The 20627-nt window shown below is 40.5% G+C and overlaps 2 protein-coding genes across 2 annotated transcripts; one reads left to right on the top strand and one right to left on the bottom strand.

Annotated features, from left to right (window-relative positions):
- Nucleotides 1-485: 485 nt before the first annotated feature.
- Nucleotides 486-7236, top strand: LOC308140197 (putative global transcription activator SNF2L2; the record flags this gene model as incomplete). The annotated part of the gene is made up of 6 exons (XM_080509882.1): nucleotides 486-759; nucleotides 2730-2962; nucleotides 4167-4272; nucleotides 6500-6601; nucleotides 6776-6920; nucleotides 7103-7236. The coding sequence occupies exons 1-6, from the start codon at nucleotides 583-585 to the stop codon at nucleotides 7234-7236; spliced, it is 897 nt and encodes a 298-aa protein (XP_080366008.1). The 5' UTR covers nucleotides 486-582.
- Nucleotides 7237-18512: 11276 nt separating this feature from the next.
- On the bottom strand, nucleotides 18513-20367 carry LOC308140196 (neuropeptide FF receptor 2-like; the record flags this gene model as incomplete). Its single annotated transcript, XM_080509881.1, has 3 exons — nucleotides 18513-19416; nucleotides 19510-19609; nucleotides 20040-20367. 3 exons carry the CDS (start codon nucleotides 20365-20367, stop codon nucleotides 18513-18515), a joined length of 1332 nt encoding a protein of 443 aa, XP_080366007.1.
- Between the last annotated feature and the right edge of the window lie 260 nt (nucleotides 20368-20627).

The following is a 20627-nucleotide window of genomic DNA, read 5'->3' as shown; positions in this document are numbered from 1 at the left end:
TTTCCAGCAGCATTTTGCACAACATGCTGGAAAAAGAAAACTAATTGATTCACAAAAACCAGATGTATTGTGAATGTCAGCCACAAAGTAGGGGGAAAGTCCCCCCCCCCCCTTTCATTTTTGTTTTACTGCAATGGTGAGTATGTTGTTTTTTGTTTTTTTTCCCTTTGCTATCTTGGCACAGGAATTAAGTGTAATCCGAGTCAACATTTGATGCATTAATCAGCCTGCTGGAAATCTGAGGCTCTCACTGTTAACCATTTATGTCCATGTTGGACTCTTTTTTTTTTTAATTTTTTTTATAACATCTTACAAAAACGCCACGTTTCTCTCCTAAAAAAAAATGCTGTTGAAAAAAAAAATTAAAGAAATAATAAAAAAAAAAAAAATGGACCCGATAACTTTAACAGCGGGGTAGGAAGAGAGGAGGGAAAAAAAAAAACGTCTGGCAACAGTCGATATTAAAAACATGCAGAGGGAGACAAGCTCGGGGCCTTCCAGAGTCAGGAAAAAGACTTCGGAGAGCTGCAGACGGGAGATGGGTATGGCATTTGTATTTTCCCCCAGCCCATTGATTTGTATATGAGAAAGAAAAAAAAAAAAAAAAAACATAGCGCTTTTTATTCTCCCCCCTTCTGGGCTCCGCTTCTGAGTGATCAGCTGATGAAGAGACTAGCAGCTCGCCGCTATGCTGGCTTGCTAATTCTCTCCCCCACAGCTGCAGCCGATCCCGATAGCCAGCCTGCAGACTGCAGTCAGGTAAATATCCTCCTCCATGTCTTCTCTTTTTTCCAGGATTCAGCCAGGGCTACATCGCATGGGAAGAGAGGAAGAGATGGATAAAAAAAAAAAAAAATGTGCATGCGCGCGTGTGTTTGTGTGTCTGTGTCTGTGTCTGTGTGTGTGTGCGCGTGTTTGAGCGCGCGTCGGGTGGGAAAAAAAAAAAAAAAAAAAAAACAGGAGTCTGCGAGTTTTATTCTTGTCTGTCTGAGAGTGTGTGCGCGCGTGCGTGAGTGTGTGGCATGCATGCGCGCGCGTGCACGCTTATCTCTATACGTGTGTGGGTGTGTGCGCGTGAGAGAGAAAGCAGGAAGAGAGGGAGTGTGTAGGTGTGTGTTGTAACAGATGAGAGGGAATCTTTGCCAGATTAGTCAGGGAAGAGGCAAGGCTTGTTAGGAGATAGCACAGGCATGGAGCATCACATGCACACACACACACACACACACAGACAGACACACACGCTGACACCCCTTTCCACTCACACGTGCACACAGTCAATCAGGCAGCTCTCAGCTGTGTTATACATCTTTGAGGATTACCCTCCATCCCTCCAGTATTCCGCTGGAGCGACTGCAGCCCCTCAGAGAGAGGCAGAGAGCAGCGGGGCTTTCAAAGCCCTGCATTTGAGCCCAGCGATGATGAGCGGGATCTCTATTGTTGTCCCTCCAGCGTTGTTGCCTTCCTCTCACTCAGTCCTCTGCCATGTCATTTCCTCTTTTTTTTTTCTTTTTTTTTTTTTATTATTTTTTTACTTCTTCTCGTTTTTTGGGAGAAAGTGCAGGCATGCATTGTGATGTTTCACTATTATCACCAGACTGTCATAATTCTGCATGGCAGTACTGACTGCTGCTTACCCCCCCCCCTTCCTCCTCCTCCTTCCTTCTTCCTCCTCCTCCTCCTCCTCCTGAACAATATGTGCAAAATATAATATCTCAGCTTGCTTTCCTTGTCTGTCCTTGAGGAATACATTTTCCCAAGTGCATGTGCTATTATATGATGTGTGATCCTGTGTGATTGATGCGTCGATATTCTGTTCATATTGGACAGCACGCTTCCTCCATGTCCTCCCTCTCCTCTCCTCTCCAGCCGGATTCGCTGCTGCTGCTGCTGTTAGAGCTGCTCTTGCTGCATGCATACTCATGTTTCTGGCCTCTAATTGCCTTTGTGGAAAATACAGTGGTTGCTGCAGATATGGGGGGGTGGGGGGTGGGGGGGGGGCTGAGAAATAGCAGCGATGAAATGGGCGAAAATAACTCAGGGTGCAGCAGGCTCCCCCTTGTCGAACACACCTAAAAATCATATTTCCCTCTCTCTCGTTTTTGTTGTTGTTGTTGTTGTGCACGAAGCGGCGTGCAAACTATAAATATGTGGATTAATATTTATTGGTTTGTAGCGTTTCAGTCTCTGTTTTGGCAGAGCAATGCATCTTCAAATGTATTCACATTCTTTGTGTATTAAAAAACAACAACAACAACAACAAAAAATAGCATCCCCTTGATAATCGCCTGACATCAAAGCCTCCAGATGAAATAATCTGTCCTAAATTTGCAGAGACAGCACGGCGGCAGTTGGGTCGCTCCAGTCTGTGTAAATTCAGACGCCGTTGTGATAAATAAATAAATAATTCCTGCTTCATTTAAATACAAAGCCACCCTCTATAATTCTGAACACTTGAACCACAGCCAAGCGCCACTAATTAGATGGAGACTGGTGCTGCTTTAAGGGCTTCAGTTGTTTTTCAAGGTATATCTTGGTGTCTGAGGTGTGTCAGACTTTGAACACACACACTGTGTTTCTCAGTTTCCCCCACGTGACAGTCAGCAGAAAGATTCAAAAACGAATCGAAAAAAGCAGAGTGCTGGATGGCGCGCCTTCTTCTGGCCCTCCAATTCACTTGTTGCAAAACTGTGGCGTGACCTCTAAAGATCCGTCCCCGCCTCTCCCCGCAGCCCAAGCCTGCGGGAGTCAACGGTTCCCTGGAGGACATGGAGGAGGACATCAGCCTGAAGAAGCGCAAAGGCGATCAGCACGGAGCCAAAGAGCTGCAGGCCGGCCAAGAAACTGGCGAGAAGGTCAAGAGGAAGCGGGGACGCCCGCCAGCTGAGAAGCTGCCCCCGAATCCGCCCGAGCTCACCAGAACTCTGAACACGCTAGTGGACATGGTCATCAACTACAAGGACGGGTGAGGGCCGACGCGCGTTTGCATCCCGCGTGATGAAACGGTTGATTGGTTACTTGTAAAACTGTGAGTGGAGTGATTCAATGAGTTGTCATTACTTTTCTCTTCACTTGAATTATTGTCGAGTTGCTGTGACACGTAACCTGAGCGGTGTCCGAGGTCTAAATCACTTTTTAAGTGCGGCTGAAGTCAGTGACAGTGCTCTTTAAACCTGCAGCTGCAAATAAACTGTCGACAGGCAACAGACAGAGAGTTTGTTTATGTTTAACGTATCACTTATACTATGAATATACCGGCTAATGCTAACGCTACAAACAGCCTGACAAGCTTTGGTGTTGCTGCCATATGGCTTGATTCAACGCTTAAGGAGGCCCTTTTCTAATAAGAAGGAGTTTAGGGAAATAGTAACATAGTAGTGATGAGCGAACTGACACTTTGATCATTCTCTTTCACCAACTAGTTTAGTTACAGCCGAAATTAGTGCAATTAGAGTTAACCAACAAAAACGTGGAGAAGCTCATTAGCTGTGAGCAAAATGCTAATGCTTTATACTAATGTTTCAAATAGCAAATTTTTTTGTCTTGTTTTTATATTTAAAATAATGAAGCTGGAGTTATAGAGGCCAAGCCAAGGCTTTAAGCCACCAGGATGCTACAATAGAATTACTTTAATGGTGCTGTGATTGTTGGTGTATCGAATTAATGGAAGACAATTAATCTACAATTAAACAACTTGTGCCTCTCATATAGTATAGTGTACTATAGTATAGTATAGTTTATTTTAGTTTACCGGTAGTTTATTTCATTCATTGTAAAAATAAATAAATAAATAAAAGAACAAAACAGTAGAGAGCAAAACTTTTCAAATTCCTGAATAAAATTGAGCGGAAAGAAGAATAAACTTATTAAAACCCAAAACTCACAGAGTCTAATAGACTCACACTCATGTTTCCAAACATCCAGACATGCACCGGCTTCAGTGGTCAAAAAGCATGAAAAGTTCCCCCGCATATAATCTACCTATTACTTTTTGACACTACTCCATGTACTCCATGTACCATGGATGTATTAATGTACATTCTGCTCCTACGGTAGTTATTCTTTGATCACTAAATATGAACCACCTGCTCACAAAATATTACAAGCTTCTCTTAATAAATGTCAGGTTTTTTTTGTGTGAGATTTAATATTGCACGTTTTATTCCTAGGCTGGGGCGGCAGATAAGTAAAGGCTTCGTCCAGCTCCCCTCAAAGAAGGAGGTGCCCGAGTACTACGAGCTGATCCGGAAGCCCGTGGACTTCAGGAGAATTCGGGTTGGTGTTCTTCAATACGCCGATAACTCTCCAACAGCTTTCATTTCGATGTGAACCAATATATTAATTATACATTCAATCAAAACACCATTGCATTAACAATGCATACATTTGTTTTAGTAAATAGTGACAGAGCTGTCTTTTTTCTTCTTTTTTTTTTTAAACACAGCAATTCACACCGACACCACCCCCCACTGACTCAGGCTATAACGACGTGTTTACCTCTAAAAGGGTAACAAAGCAGAATACATCCTGCATCGTGAGCCAAAAAAAAACACAACAATTTAAACACTAAAAAACACCGGCGGGCTTTATTAAATCCCGATGACGTCACCTGTCTTCTATTCTCGTTAACTTTTCTTTCATACTGAAGCGACGCAATGAGTCAGTTTCCACTCATTTCTCACACTCTCAGCATGACCAAACACGTCATTACACCCAAACAGTGTGAGATGAGGTGTCGCTAAAGAGTGTCGGTTCGGCTGCTTTCTTTTTTTTTTACGAAGGTCAACACTAGGTCACGCAGCACAAATAAATGTGATGGAAAAAGTGGCAAAGCACTCGGTGTTGGGTTGAGTTTCAATCTGAAAAAATTGGGGGGGGGGGGTTTTCAGCACACATTTCACATACCTGAAAATGAAAGTTGATGTGTTCATCCATCCACCCCACCCTCCTCTGAATATGAACATTTTGCTCCCTTCAGTCAAGAGTCTGCTTGAGACTTGTTATACTTACTATCGCCACTAGATGTCATACATACTTAATCCATGTTGGGATTATGAGGCTAATGCAGGTATTTTATTTCCCCTGATCGGATCCTTGGTCAATAACTGGTCAGGTCATCAGTCCATCACAAGGCCAACATACACACACTTAACTCAGGTCAATTAACTATTTGTAATGACTAAAAACACGTGTTTGTGGATTGTGAGGAAAGCATGCAAACTCCACGCTGAAAGACTTTATAGGACAACATGTTTGCTCAACAAACTTTAACTGAAACCATTCAACCACGTCACCTTAATGAACATTCCCATACAAACTTGAACGATCTTACATGATTGTTTTCACACAAGGTTTTTTCTGGTTATTGTCAAAACAGTATTTTCTCTTCAAAAGATGAAAATCTAACTCTATATGTTAGGCGGTATGGTTTTTTTTTTTCTAAATGTTTGTCCTGTTTGGTGATTGAAGCTATTTTACTCATTTTAGTTGATTGACCTTATTGAGGATTTTAGTGGTATTTTAGCCATTTTAGTTTTTGGTTCCTTGAGCTGTTTTGACTCTTGGACAGTTCGTTTGTAGCCACTTCAAGCAATTTGAACCATTTTATGCTGTTTTTCCTTTTTACTGGCGGTCTTAGCTATTTTAGCCATTTTAGCTTCTTTCACCGTTTTAACTTGTTTTCGCTGTTGAACCCATTTTACCACAAAAAATAAAAGTTTGTATTTATAGACGCCATGACGGCGAGACTTTTTTAGCTGGTAGAAATTAGGTCACGTAAGGTGAGTGGAGGGAAATGCATGTTCTCCCCATGCATGTGTGGGTTTTCTCTCTAGAAAACATGCATGTGAGTTTTACTGGCGACCTTAAATTGTGTAAGTTTTTCCATCTCTTCGTATTTTGATGAACCGGCAAACATGTCCAGGCTGGACCCTGCCCCTGAGGGTGGATATATAAGTTAAAGCTAATTTAATGAAAGCTTCAGGGAGTCACTGTTGAGGGGCTGAAGAGCCACGTGTGAAAGGATTCCATGTTAATATAAAGCTGAGGAAGCTTGTCCTCTGGCCATGTACATTTTATCCCATTTTATCCAACTTAGGGTCGACCATGAGGTCAAACACACTAACAGTGACACCGACTTGCCCTTTAGAGTCGCCGCTTCATCTCTGATTGATGTTTTTGTATTTTTGGGGCGAAACTGGAGAATTTACGCACCCTAAGGGGGAACATGCATAATCAACTGTAAGCGAAATATTAAATATAAAGATTTTTTAAAAATAAAGCTAAACATTTTTAGCGATAAAGCCATGTCTTTTTGAATAGGTACAGCAAACATGAATTATTAAAAATGAGTAAAACTGGGTTTTTGTTATATCAGGTTAAAAAAATAAAAGTCCCAACCAAGCAATGCAAACCTGAAGTGTCCCTGTACTAAAATGTGCTTTGATTAAATTATTAGATAAATCATTTAATCATGTTTTATTTATGACCTTCTGCTTCACAGGAACGTGTGCGCAATCACAAGTACAGAAGCGTGGGGGATTTGGAAAAGGATATATTCCTCCTGTGTCACAACGCTCAGACGTACAACCTGGAGGGATCTCAGGTAAAAACGCTGCTGCAAAGCAACAGAATCAGTATTCACGTTATGTTTTTCCTCTCGCCTGTGGTCGAACGTTCGCCGTCGTGTGTGTGTGTGTGTGTGTGTGCGTGTTGATGCGGTCAACAATAGCACCGGCGTGCCGATTATCACTCTGCCTTGTGTTTGTAATCGCCACAGATCTATGAGGATTCGATTGTCATTAAGTCTGTTTTTGAGAGCGCGAGACAGCGAATCGTCACAGACGAGGAACAGAGAGAAGCGGTTAGCGCTAGTCACAGCGATAATGGCGGCAGAGCTGAAGACCAATTTGTTCCATCAGCAGGTGAGTGCAGGGTGAGAAATGATAGAAGGGAAAAAAAAACAAAAAAAACAACATACTTATCATACGTAACATCACCATTTTCTATTTGTTTTAGGATTCAGCTTTGTGAAACTGACAATACATATATTTAAATCAGACTAAATCTGTCCTTTTTTTTGTTTGTTTTTTTTGTTTCCCACCAGTGAAACCATTACCGGTCCAAATAAATAAGGGCACTAAGGATGAGAGGAGCAGAAATACGATGGTCAAGCGACTTCACAGTGATTTAGACTCTGATGAGGATCTAGAGGATAACACCACAAAAGATGAGGGTTGAACTCAGCAGCCCTCCTTTTTTTTTTTTTTTTTTTTCTTTGTATTATTGTCCATGTCTATTCTCCGCCACATCCCTTTTCATTTTCTTCCATTTATTTTCCAAGAATAAAGCGTCTTTGAAAATGAAAAAACAAAAAAAAGGTTGGGGGGGGGGGGGGGCATGGGGGGGTAGAGAACCACTCAAAGAGAGGCACTTATGGAACAATGCGTTATTTTTTCTTTTCCTCTAGATGACTCACGCCACGCAAATGCATCGTGCAGTTCGTTTCATTCCGCTGGTCTTTTACAATAAATACAATTTATCTGCTTTTAAGTCCCCGTGATCGCTACTGCAGATATTATGTAAGACACCAGTGCCACTGACTGTTTTGAAATCAATATATTTGATTGTATAAAATGCCTTCATACGTCTTTGGAGCATGATATGTATCTTGTCTCTCCTGAAGCCGGCTCCCTCCTCTGCGGCGATGAAAGTTCAATGTGTTCGCAGACACGAAGCACACAGAGAGGACTTTTTTTCTTTTTTTTTTCCAAGGAACTGTGGACAAACGGGACTCTGTAAATTTGTTTAAAATATCCGAATGTGCTTTTAGAGATGACACATCTTTGATATAAAAAAAAAAGAAAAAAATAACAAACACATAGCAGTAGAGGTACGAAGTCAAAAAACAAAACAAAAAAAACCTGTTCTGATAGTCTGCCTTTTGTCTGTTTCTGATACTTGATGGGTTAAGTATGGGGTCAAACCAAGGGTACTAAAGTTGGACATTTGTATCCCTTGTGCAGCAGTATATTCACTTATTGTACAGTTTGTGTGAAAAAGTAACTGAACTTCTTTTTCCTTTGCTCTCCTAGTTGTTGGAGAGGATGGAAGACATCATTGTTAAAGACAATCCCTGGAAACATGTATCACATAAAACAACTTGAGAAATAAATTTTACCAAAACGCTCGCACTGGTTGGACATTATTTTGTATTGTTATTGACAGATTAATATTTAGAATTCGTAAAGTTCAACACAGGCTGCATGGTGGTGTTGCTGCTCAGGTCAAGTGCAAAGCTGCATGGAGTTTGTATGTTTCCCACATGCATGTGGGAGTTTGCTTACTTTTCACTATCCCAAAATGTGGCTTAGTAGTTTGGGTTACTTTAATTCTTCTTCCGTCTTTTGGTTCTTCTCTTGTTGAGTCGCCACATCCGCCTCCAGTCACTTTTGTTACAGGGCAATAGTAATGTGGGGAGCTTGTTTATTTAAGCTGGGTGAACATCCTGAACCAAACTTCACCGTTTATCATGAGAAAAGTAGGGGGGAAAAGCCCACTTCAATGGCTGATTGTAGGTTGGGTTAAGTGTCTTTACCTTGTTCTTACTGTACATGTGAATGTGTGTTTCTTTGTGTTTTAGCTCTATGTTGGGCGGCCTTTGACAAAACACCCAGACATTAAAGGGTAGATAAATCAGATACCAACGCAAAGAATTAACATAAATTACATAATTTGGCAAGTTTGTATTTTTATTTTATGTGTTTATGTATAATTTCTCCTATTCTGGTTCGTATGAATGTCTCCTCATGAAGTTCTGTAGAACTGAAGGTTTATGATCCAGAACGCATTTGAACTGTATTTATATTACTGTACCAGTAGATGGTGCCAGAGAACTGCTACTGGTGGTTTCTGTAAATGTGATTTTATTGCAGGTCTGCACTCTGCCTCATAGTCATCTTTGTTTTTTTTCATGGCCTTAAAAATCCAAACTAAGGATTAAAATATGGTGTATTTTGTGCAGCAAAAAATATCAAATGAGAAAAACACTGATTTCAGTTTCAGTGTACTAAACTTACAGATTTAGCCTAAATTTAGCTGTTAAGGTGGTCAATTATCTCCAGCCAATCAATTCCAATGTCTGTGCTGTGCAATTTTCATGGAGTTCAACACCGATTTGAAGTGCAATCTCAAGCATCTGCAGCCTAAATGTCATGCTCGTCTCTCCCATAATGTACGTTGGCGCCATAATGTCCAATATATCTGCCACATCATATAGCAGTCATGTGCAGTCTGTGCCCACCCATCTGCCCATGCTTTCTATTGATTCAATTTGCGTCATATAGAATGACTTAATATGAGAGTCTTAGGGACGTTGTTGAAATCTTCACCAATACTAGGAAAGTAAAGGAAAAGTAAAGATCAGTGTGTAAAAGAAAAGTTTCACTGTGGGGGTGTCAGGTGACAAAAACATAGCTACAAAAGAAAAAAATACAGCAACCTAAAGTTGCTGAAGTGTAAAAAAAACCAGCATATGAATAGGAAAAATGATAAGTTCATATTATAAATAGCTAGAAAGATCATAGATAATCTTACCTTCACCTGTTCACCTGCAGCATAGACCTGCAAAATTATACAAAACTTAATGTCAAACCTGTCATAATTCACAAATATTGTCTGTTGGAAATCAGAGTAAATTATTAGACTTTCATACACAGGAAATGGAAATAGAGGTGTTGAACTATTATCTTCAGTTCAAGAGGAAATTAATCCAATTTAATTAAAGTTGAAAGTGCAGTTTTTGTTTGTTCAAGTTTACAATGCGTGTCTGAAATATTGTAAAATATTAAACGAAAAAAATATAATTAGCTAACAATTAGCTCTAGAATGAATGGGATCCTGTCCAGACTAAAAATAATAATATCATCCAGTATCTTTCACGCTAAATGGTATACACACGTACACACATGTAGCTTTTAAGAAATAAATGAAAACCAGCTTTTCCAAAAGTCCCAAACTACATTTTTCATATAGTTTTGAACAATTTCGTAATATATAGTGGTAGAAATTCTACAGAACAAAATACTTTTGGGACTTTTTATTATAGTTATCAATATCAGTGCTCATGGTTCTAAACATTGAAGCTATAAGACACTGATTTAAATAAGTGGACTGTTATTTACTAGTTACTAATTTTTTTTTATGTAAATAGGTACAAGGGAAAACACATAGTGCATTACTTTTTATTATCTTTTATTAGGACTGTCTTAATTGATTTACTGTAGGGTTTCTGTGACACATTCGCTCAGCTGTCAACAAAGTGTGGATCAGTCAAATTATTGATTCATTAGCTGGAAGCCAAGTGGTTCATCAGTCATCATGAGTGTCTGGAATTATTTATTAAGGGAATACAAAGAGTACCAGTGACTACATCACCATACTGTCAATAGTAAATAATGAATCTCCTGGCCTTGATTTGGGAAACACTGAATACATGTCGTGACAAAGCCAGGAAACCGCTGTTTCGTGTTGTCAAATAATGGTCAAATAAGAGAATGAAAACCAAACCAATCAATCGATTACACCACGAAAAGATGTCCCTCCACATTTATTGTAGGAAAAAGCTGCAGATAGATGTTTAGAGATTAACAAGCAGCTAAAGTGTCTTTTCTTCTTACAGTGAGTAGCTCTGGGAAATGAAGTGGGGCGTATATCATCTTGATGAAAACCTGGTATAAAATGACACGTAGACCTTAATGGAAGCGCGGATGGCGATATCACACAAGATGGAAGCGCTAATGGCTTTTGGAGATTAGCGGTCCACAAGGTGACAGTAATCTGTTGGGAAGACAATCCATTTTCTCTTCCCCCTCCCCATAGGATGGCGCTTTCGTGGATCTGTAGTCTCCTCCACATTCATCATCAAATTCACTAATTAACTATAATAACAGTTAATTAGGTTTGATGTCGCTGCTCCGGCACTCGTGGCAAATTGTCAGCACCACCAGCATTTCCGGATGCCTCTCAAATGCTGTGATACCGATGAAGAATTGTTTTCTTTTCTGTGTTGTTTAGATAAATTGCAGGAGGAATAAATTAATAAATAGCGTAAATGGAAAATTATCAAATCGTCCTCGCCAGACTCCCTCCAAGGTGGCCTGGACGTGGTCTGAGTATAGCAGGGCCGAGTGGGCGGGCGCCCTGCCATGGTGATGCGAGTAACTCTGAGTGAGAACCTCCCATCTGGTGTTAAGAGCATTTATCGCAGAGAAACAAACACCCAAACAATCATTCAGTCACGCGATCATTTTAACCTTTTTTTAATCCTAATCTGTTACAGCATCCCCATTGCATTAGAAATAACATGTACACATGTACATATTAATAATATCTTGAAAGATTTAATTCTTTCATTTGTCCTTTCTTATTATTCTTCTCATTTGTATGCAGTTTTTAGTCATACTCTTAATTGCTTGAGACTCTAAATTGCTTGATTTAGTGCAAATCTTTTATTTCCTTGTAAAGCACTATGAATTGCCTTGTTTCCGAATGGTGCTATACTGTATAAATACATTTACCTTGCCTTGTAACAAATATATATACATTTCTCATCAATTGCATTCTGTCTATCTCACCTTCAATGAATATGCTCTTTAGCCCACCATTGCCCATCATTTGGCTTTTATGATGCATATATAATTTTTTCTACATCACCGATTACCACAATCTTTTTCACAGCAAGTTTCTGAGCCACCGCTTCAGACTTACAAACTGCTGACAAGCCGGTTTATATTAAAAAAAAAAAAAAAGATGGATCCTGTCACCAGACAGATATAAATGTAGGGTTCCTACAACAAAACTGCTGTATCAAACAAATGGGAGCAACATTATAGGATACAGTAACAAGAACCATAACGACATGAATGGAAAAGTCAATAACTACATCCCACTGCTGTTCTTCGCTTCAATGAGAAACATATAGTGTAACTCTACCCTATGGAAAACCGACCAGTCGAATCTTGCTGAGCTCAGCAGTGCTGTATTTTCATGTTATTTTTCACAAGAGAGAAACTCGGAACTTTGGCAATTAGATGTACTGTTTGAGAATATACTATTCTCATTTTTTTCAATAGAAGTATGGACACTCTGAAGTTTATACAATCAGGCAGCAGTTGCCTTGGGGTTAAGGAAGCAAACCTGGGTTCAGAGGTTGAAAGGTTCAAATCCCACAGCCAACTGCTGGAGGCCCATGACCCATCACCTCTTGACCGTGATGTACAGTAGCAGCCCACTTGCTCTCTGTGGGTTTAATGCTGTTGCCGCATGTATTCAAATCAAAACATCCATCAATCTTCTAGGTCCAGATGCACAGGGAAAATACAGAGAGAGACTCTTTTGTGGGGAAAAGGCTAAAGCAAAGACAGTCTGAGTCATCCAAACTCCACACAGAAAGACCAGAGTCCAGGATTATATTAGAACCTTTTCACTGCTCAGTAACAGCGTTTCCCAATACTGAAACATGCACGCAGGCAGAACTAAATGATTGAAATCCCATAGAAGCCAAAGTGTGGTGATCAGAGTTAATGGAGATATTTTTTCCACTGCTGAGCTGACATGACCAAAGAATTGGAGAGATGTCCAGCCTCAGGGAAAACGGTATAAAGTGGCGAGTGATTCCTGTGGAAGTGATGGACACTGTGAGATGACAGGTAGCCTTGAAATAGGAACAGTTGCACTGAGAGTGATGAGACCTGCAGGCAATGTGAAATCTGAGCTGCTTGTTCGGTAAGTGGATCTTGTAAGAGGTCCGTGAGAGAAGTCGTATGACATCATGTTATCTGGAAATCAAGCCATCGCCATGGTACATATTTCCTATAACTTTCACATTTGAAATTAAACTTTGACAATAAACATTTGACAAAAAGAGACTTTTTTGTTTGTAGGTAAGCAGAATTACCTGGCAGACAGTATTTTATGAGGCACCGTTATTAAAACTAGTTGTCATTTTTATGCTGAGCCCATCTCACGTGGGTGGGTGGGGTGTTTTCAGCAACTGCTAAAAGTTACTTGTAATTAACTTAGTTACTTTGAAAAACAAGTACTCAGTAAATTAACTATCCGTAATCAGATTACTTTTCCAAGGTAACTGTGGCAACGCTGGTCATGACCACTCCCCAGGGCCATGACAACAATGGAAAGGTTGTTTCGTTGAACAAAATCTCCATCAGAGAAGGAAAGTCCACAGAACGAGAAGGGATTGTCAGTGGCGACAGTGATGGATGAGTGCAAACGGTGAATGCTGTGTGCAAAAACAAGAGTAGATGCGACGCTGGCAGCGCTGCGGCAGGAAGTGAGCCCACAGCAGGAAAGTGCCTCCAGCCTTTTATCCTCTGCTGAAGCACTCAGGCCCAGGGGCTCCCAGTCTGCTGATTGGCAATGAGCTGCCGAGGAAATGTCGAGGTGGACAGGCAGCTCACACACACTTAACCTGAGATAATGTGGACACAATCTGTGTCAGCTTTGTGTGACTGTATTTACCTTTAGATTTGCAGTCTTTTGCCGTCGTGCACAGTAACGATGCTCAACAGTTGAAACGATTGTGCAAGTATTTTGCATTCCTTTCGATAAATGTGTCTGTCATCTGATTGTGTGAGATTTCCCCTCCATCAATCGATAAATCACACTTCAGATACATAAGAAGTTTAAATAAATAAAAAGTCATACATTATTGTATAAGTCAGTGTGTGGCAGAAGATGTACCAATGGACGAAGAGAAGAGGGTTTTCTGCAGGTGTGATGAAGCTGGCGTTTTGAATTGAATGGTTTCCATGGTAACCATTAAGGGCTTTCCAATGGCATGGTTGCTACTGGTCTTCATTTTGTTTTCAGCTCATGGGTTTACAAGAAGCTTAGTTGTCGTGGTTTGAGAGCACAGAGTCGACTGTGAACAAAAATCCAACCAATAGTGTTGTTGGAGTAACAGAAATGTATTTGACGCACACGGTTGTGCATGTTATCTTCATGATCTTGCAATAGAAATTATATTTTCAATGTGCCTGAAAGATAATTTCTCCACTTTTTTATTAGAATGGAAGGGTGCTATGAAAAGCTATTCCCTATGCCAATCAGGAAAATTCTAAACCCATATTCTCTGAAATGGATGGTGAAGGTCATCCAGCCCACTCACAATATATACTGTTGTTAAATCATGATATACTGACACTTCCTTCTTTTGCCCGCCTATTCTCATTGCAAGCCACAATTTGTCTGCATTTATTTAAGGAAACTCACTGTAGCCTTTCCCATTATCCACCATTGTATGAATGAGGAAGAACATACATCGGGGCAAGAATAACAGGGTGCTGGTGCCAAGAAAATGTCACCAGGGAAGGGAGGGTTTTTCATTCAGATCACTATGACTGCTAAAGAAAGCATTATGCAACCATTTCAGTCTATGAGGATCAACCCATGAAAGCTATTATTCGGTGCCTCCTTTTCACTGGAAAAAAGTTCAGGGTCGAGCAGTACACATCTCTTTTTGTTATCTCAAGGTGTGACTGAGATGCATTTTTTGCTTCGGCTGTCACATTGTCAATGAATACGACGTCTGTAACAGGCGGAGACGAGAGTTGCATTGTGTTTTTCTTTTTCTTTTAATTTAAATGAATTTACTTTTCCTTTCAATAGAATGAATGTTGGATATCTTTTTCATATCACACAACATTGCCGCCACCAAAAACCATTAAAAGTTAATATAATTTGTTTGATTGCACAGCTGGTGATCGTCACATGGCGGCGCAGTGGTTTGCGCTCTCACCTAACAGCACAGGGCTCTGTCCCAGGGCCCCTTTACTTGTTCACATACCTTCTTCCCCTTGGCAATAAAATGACCAGTGTCCTTCATTATCTCCTGCCTCGTGGAAAGAAGTTCTGATTCAAACTTCCTAAAAGTGAACAAAACTGACACACAGCAATGGAAAGGAAATCTGTTTTCACTTGAAACGTTGTTGCGCAAACAGGAGCCTAAGACTCTCTTACTCAGTATGAATCCAGACTCACAACTCACTGGTTCAAGACCTATTATTTGCTGCTTTTATCCTGATCTTGATGGACAGCGTCTTTGGGTGTTTTGAAAGGTGCTGGCTTTATATCACCAAAACCCAAATTTGATGGGATTTGATAAACTGCACACCGACTTTGGGACTGGGGAACAAAACACTTGGATGTGTGATTTCTGAAAACAACAATAGAAATTTGCAAAAGATTATTGCTTTGTCACCATTTGTCAAGTGGTCCTCAAATTCACCAAAATGGTTGGATGATTAAAGTTAACTCAACTCTTTTATTAATATATAAACAATACAAACAGGCCAACACAATAAATAGAATGGCATGGTGCATATTTCAAACACAATATAGACATTTACAGAAAAAGCTCACATGCGATTACAAAGCATTTACACCAACATCTTTCCAGTAACAGGGGAAAACCAGTCTGCAGCATTTTTATATGCAGGAAAGCTGCAAAAAAGCATTATTAAAACAGATCACATAGACACTGTGCACACTGCATACACTTCATAGCTCTCTCGATGAGGTATTCTTCCTCTTCCTCTTCCTATCCCTGAGGCTGGTTATTCCACTGCGTTTGATAATATCTTGAAAATGCACTTTTATTACCATCGCAAATGCAAAACATATCGGTACATATAGAAGGATTTACTGTTGAACAGTTCACAAACACACTGCGGAAACCTGCACAAGCACTAGAGTGGAATATAAACAGAAAGACAAGAATGTGCATGACTCACAGCTTCATTACTTTTACACATTTTAACACAGATGATTTCTAATAATACAAAAAGGCAATGTTTGGACTCAATAAACATCCATATTAAAGTTGCGCAAATCTTTTTTGTTTGTTTACATCCATGTTTGCATGTTTTTGTCATCTGCTTTTTTTGTTCTTTTTTGAAATTTTTTGGGGATACAGGATCTTTGTTGGTTTTGCATCGTACAGGAGTAAATACTTCCCCTGGAAGCAAAAAAAACTTGGATCAGTTTGTGGTGAAAAGCAAATAAAAAGAGAAAATATTGAATTTTACCATTTCACCCTGCATTCACAATGGCCTCCCTCTGTCAGGCGATACAAATATGTACAAAATGTGGCTGAACTTCGACAACATGCACAATAAAATATCGAATGCATTTGTAAATGTTGGAAATATGGCTTTACAGCACTTCTGGCATCCACAGGCAAGAAATCGATGACATTAGTAATTACATTTCCCAACATTTCCTCTAAATAACTGATCTCAGCTTAATCCAACAAGTGACTCAGACCCACACAGTGCTGAAAGCTTAATGTGCCATAGCAACACTACAATAACACAACATTGTGCACAGCGATGTACTATAACAATCAATTAAGGTGTCTTCAATATGTACAATCATCTGTAATGATTCTTTCCACGAGCACAAAGATGCAGATCTGTGTCTGTCACATCCTCTGGATACTTCTTTGAATGAGTTCAAATTGAATTGCACTATGGTTTGTTTGCTGTTTATGAAATTAATCCTATGAGAAGAAAAAAAAATACAGCATAGTGTGACCTGAAAAACATTCCTCCATAGCACTGCTAAAGAAACCACAGCAAGATTTTATTACTGAAGGCCATGAGCTGAAGAAAATGCTAAGGCCGCTCAGGAGAGGGGAATTTTCTGCACTCGCTTACGATATGCAATCTTTACACGCCGTGTGGAATTATTTGTCCTCAGCTATCCTTGTTTTGTGATGAAACTCACTTACAACTTAACATGACTAACTTAAAATCAGAGATACAATCTTCATATGTGTGCTAAATATTTTACAATTTGCTGCAGAAGAATTGTAAATGGACCATGCGTCAAAGTCTGGACACCTCAGCTTTAACATTTTTGTACAAATTCAAATTATAGCATTTTCGCAAGTATGTATGTTCTAAAAAATACATACAAATAAATAAATGAAAAAAAAATCTATAAAGTACATTCAGAGTGCTGATTTGTTGAAATGTGTTTTATATATTTTGTATTTCAGCATTCTCGATCTCTGGAGATCATCATAATAGACATTACCTTGCTCTGACAAGCCTGTTTGGATTGTTCTCAGGCTTCTGCAGAGTTTCAAGACTGATTCATTCATTTGAATCAGTTGTGTAGGACCATTTAGAGCCATCGAGTTATAGAATAGTGCTATACACAATCAGAAGGATCATCTCTTTGTTTCTACATTCGATCAAGGATCAATCTGACGGTAACTCACTTCAACTCACATTGCGCTGCGTGAGAGGCAGAGGAAGTCACAGCACATACATGATTTCCACTTGATTTTCTCTTCCCACGTCAGTGAATGTTATAGCCGTCAGTGCCAGCTGCCTGCAGGCGGTACGCATGCAGTTTGACTGGAGGAAATCAACAGAGCCTTGTACTTCAACATTGGAAGGGGGGGGGGGGGGGCGACTTTCCGCTGTCACGTTTTGTTCTAAAGGTCTTTGACTACCAGCGGTATAAGCTTTCATTCCTACTTGAACACTAAACACTAAAGAGAAACAACATTCACTGCACCTTAGGAGCAATAAAACCTGATCGATATGCACCTGTGTGCCTTTTCAGAGGATCTCACCAGAATCTGTAATACATTTAAGTTTACAACGTATGAATAACAACATATGTCCACAAAACTACAGCTCGGTTGTCAAAAAGGCTCTATTCTTATTTTCGAGGTGACACTAATGTACCTGAAACTCTTTGAGTGATTTGTGGAAACCTGACATTTTCCTATGCATGTAAGAGACAGTCACATTAAATCTGCTCAACTTAGACTCAAATAAGCTTGAGAAAGCAGAAATGATGATAGTTAAAAAAAACCATTGTGTTTTAAACTATACTTTTGCATTCTAATATTTCACCAAACAACATCAACTTTTTTAAAGGTTTGCCACAGATCATTGTCTTTTTTGTCTCTTTAACAAATGAAAGTAACAATACTGGGTTGTCATGACACAATGACTCATCAGCACTATATAATATTGCCATGCTTTGGCATCAGATGTGGAAAAAAATGAAAACGTGTTTGAGATGTAGTTACCATAGAGTATCTTCTTGGATTTGGTTCGGCTGTGCTGTAAACAGGCACACCAGTCGGTGATCTTTTGAATTTCCGACAAAGGGAAGGGGGAGGGGATTTCTGTAATGACTGCTGTTACCATCGTAACCGATCCAGACATCATCAAATCCCTCATGGTGATTTTTAAGAAGATGACAAATACCAAGGGCATTGCTGTATCTCTCTGAACATCTACCTGCAACTTTTTTTTCCTGAATATTTTACATCAAGGTTTTCCTGTTGTTTACATTCCTGTTCTAGTCACACCACAGAAAATTACATTCTTTGTTAAAATACACATCGTCAGATATTTCTGAAGCATTTTTGATTCATAGGCGACACAAGGATAAAAGACAAAGTTTCAAAACGTCTAAATATGTGACACCTTCTCCAAGTTCTCTAAGTTCTCCAAGACCAGGTCCTGTTCATTGGCGTCGTGTTTCCGAGCCGAACACTCTCCCTCCTCTCGTGAACTCAGGCCGTTCCTCGCTGGCACTGATCTGAGGCGGGAGCCTGATCTGCTGAGGGGGACGGGCTGGACCGGGAGTACCGCGTTCCCCCTGATCCGATGGGAGAAGTTCCTCTGCTGCACGACGTCGGCAGAGCACAGCTGGAACTTGAAGGCCGCCTGGAAGCCCCTGCGGAAGTTCTCATTGAAGAACCCGTAGATGATGGGGTTGACGCTGCTGTTGAAGAAGGCCAGCCAGTGGGCGAAGGGATACACGTAAATGTTGATGACGCGGTACTGGTGCTGGGTGAGGCTGGCGTAGTCGCTCAGCATCATCAGCGTCCACAGGGGCAGCCAGGACAGGATGAAGAGCAGAGCCACGATCAGCAGCATCATGATCACGCGTTTCTTCTTCCAGGAAATGGTGGAGCGACTCTCCATGCTCAGTTTGTTGTTTCCGCTGCCTTCTCTGGACCCGTTTCCACTTCCCCTCGATGGGGGAATGGAGGTCTTGAAGAGGGCGGCGCCAATGCGCGCGTACATGATGACAATAAGGCTGAGAGGAGCGAGGTAAATGTTAGTGAAGAGGACTGTGGTGTAGATTTTTCTCATCTCCTGATTGGGCCAATTTTCCCTGCACCAGTAGAAAGGCCAAGTTTCATTGTTGCGACCCAGGACGATTCTCACCCTCCGCTCCTTTGTGACTTGGAGCATCACCCCCGAAGGACACATGATGGACACGGCCAAGACCCAGATGATGATTATGATTAGTTTTGAGGTTGCGATGGTCAGCTTCTGCTTGAAAGGGTAGACGATGCAGCGAAACCTAACACAGAGGGAGTTTAAGAAAGGAAACAGTTTTGGGAAACCAATCACAAAAGTAGCCAACGTAAAACAAGTAACGGCTTTCAGCTCTCACCTGTCGACAGCTATTGCCACTAAAGTGAAAACAGATGCTGACACAGATATTCCTTGCACCATCCCACTGAGCTTGCAGAGGACACTGCCAAATGGCCACCCTGCAAAACAAGAAAATAACATTTCAAATTGTTAGATCATTAACTTATGTGACATCTTACATTTATATACATTTGCATACGCCCCAAAGTATTTTGTGTCTGCTAAAGTATTGTTTATGATACCAGACAAGTTCAATGATGAGCAGCCATGCAAATTAATTTCAAAAGTCGACTGACTCAAAAGCTTTATAACTAGTGTATGTACATATCCACAATGAAAACTCACATACGTTTGACTTGCAATGTGCTTGCATAAATGGGAAAATAGAATGTCTTCTTTTTTTTTCCATGAGAGTTTATTTTATCTGTACTGTCAAAACAAAAAGGAAGGGATCACTAAAGTTTTCTGAATCTGAATATGAATATGAATCTGAATCTGAATGAGTTCCGTTCAGCGACATTAACCGGGGAGAACACATGACACCTTTACCTGTTATGATGTTGTCCACCAGGGTTGTCGGCATGCAGAAGATGCCTACCAGAAGGTCGCTGATGGCGAGGTTGAGAATGAAGAGGTTGGTGACGCTGCGCATGTTTTTACTGCGCAGCACGATGAAACACACCATGCCATTGCCCACCATGCAGACAAGGAAAATGAGGAGGTAGGAGACGGTGAAGACGGCAGCGACGGGGAGCTTATGGAGGTAGAAATCCACGTAGGTGACGTTCTGGTGTGTCAAAGGGTTTTCCTCCAATCTCGAAGAGTTGGGAGTATCCAAGTCTTTCCAAGTGGTGTTGAGAACTGTTTTCTCTGCCATTGTGTATTGTGACTGTAAGGGAGATGGGAAAATGTAGACAGTTAATACTATAAAGGATGCCAGACTTCTCTAATCTTGGTCGTTGGGATCATATTACCATTCGTGTTTAAAAGATATCCCCTGAGTCCAATACATGTGATTCAAAGGAATAAATCAGTGATGAATTTCCACAGAAGCTTGTTTATGGGCCATTCATTTGCATCAGATATGTTTGAACTGTGAGACATCTAAAAGGTGCAGAGCAATGTCCCCAAAACCCA

Source organism: Blennius ocellaris (assembly GCF_963422515.1).
Source record: "Blennius ocellaris genome assembly, chromosome: 15".
Classification (NCBI taxonomy): domain Eukaryota; kingdom Metazoa; phylum Chordata; class Actinopteri; order Blenniiformes; family Blenniidae; genus Blennius; species Blennius ocellaris.
The sequence above is the reverse complement of the archived record's forward strand: the minus strand, read 5'-3'. Positions and strand labels throughout refer to the sequence as shown.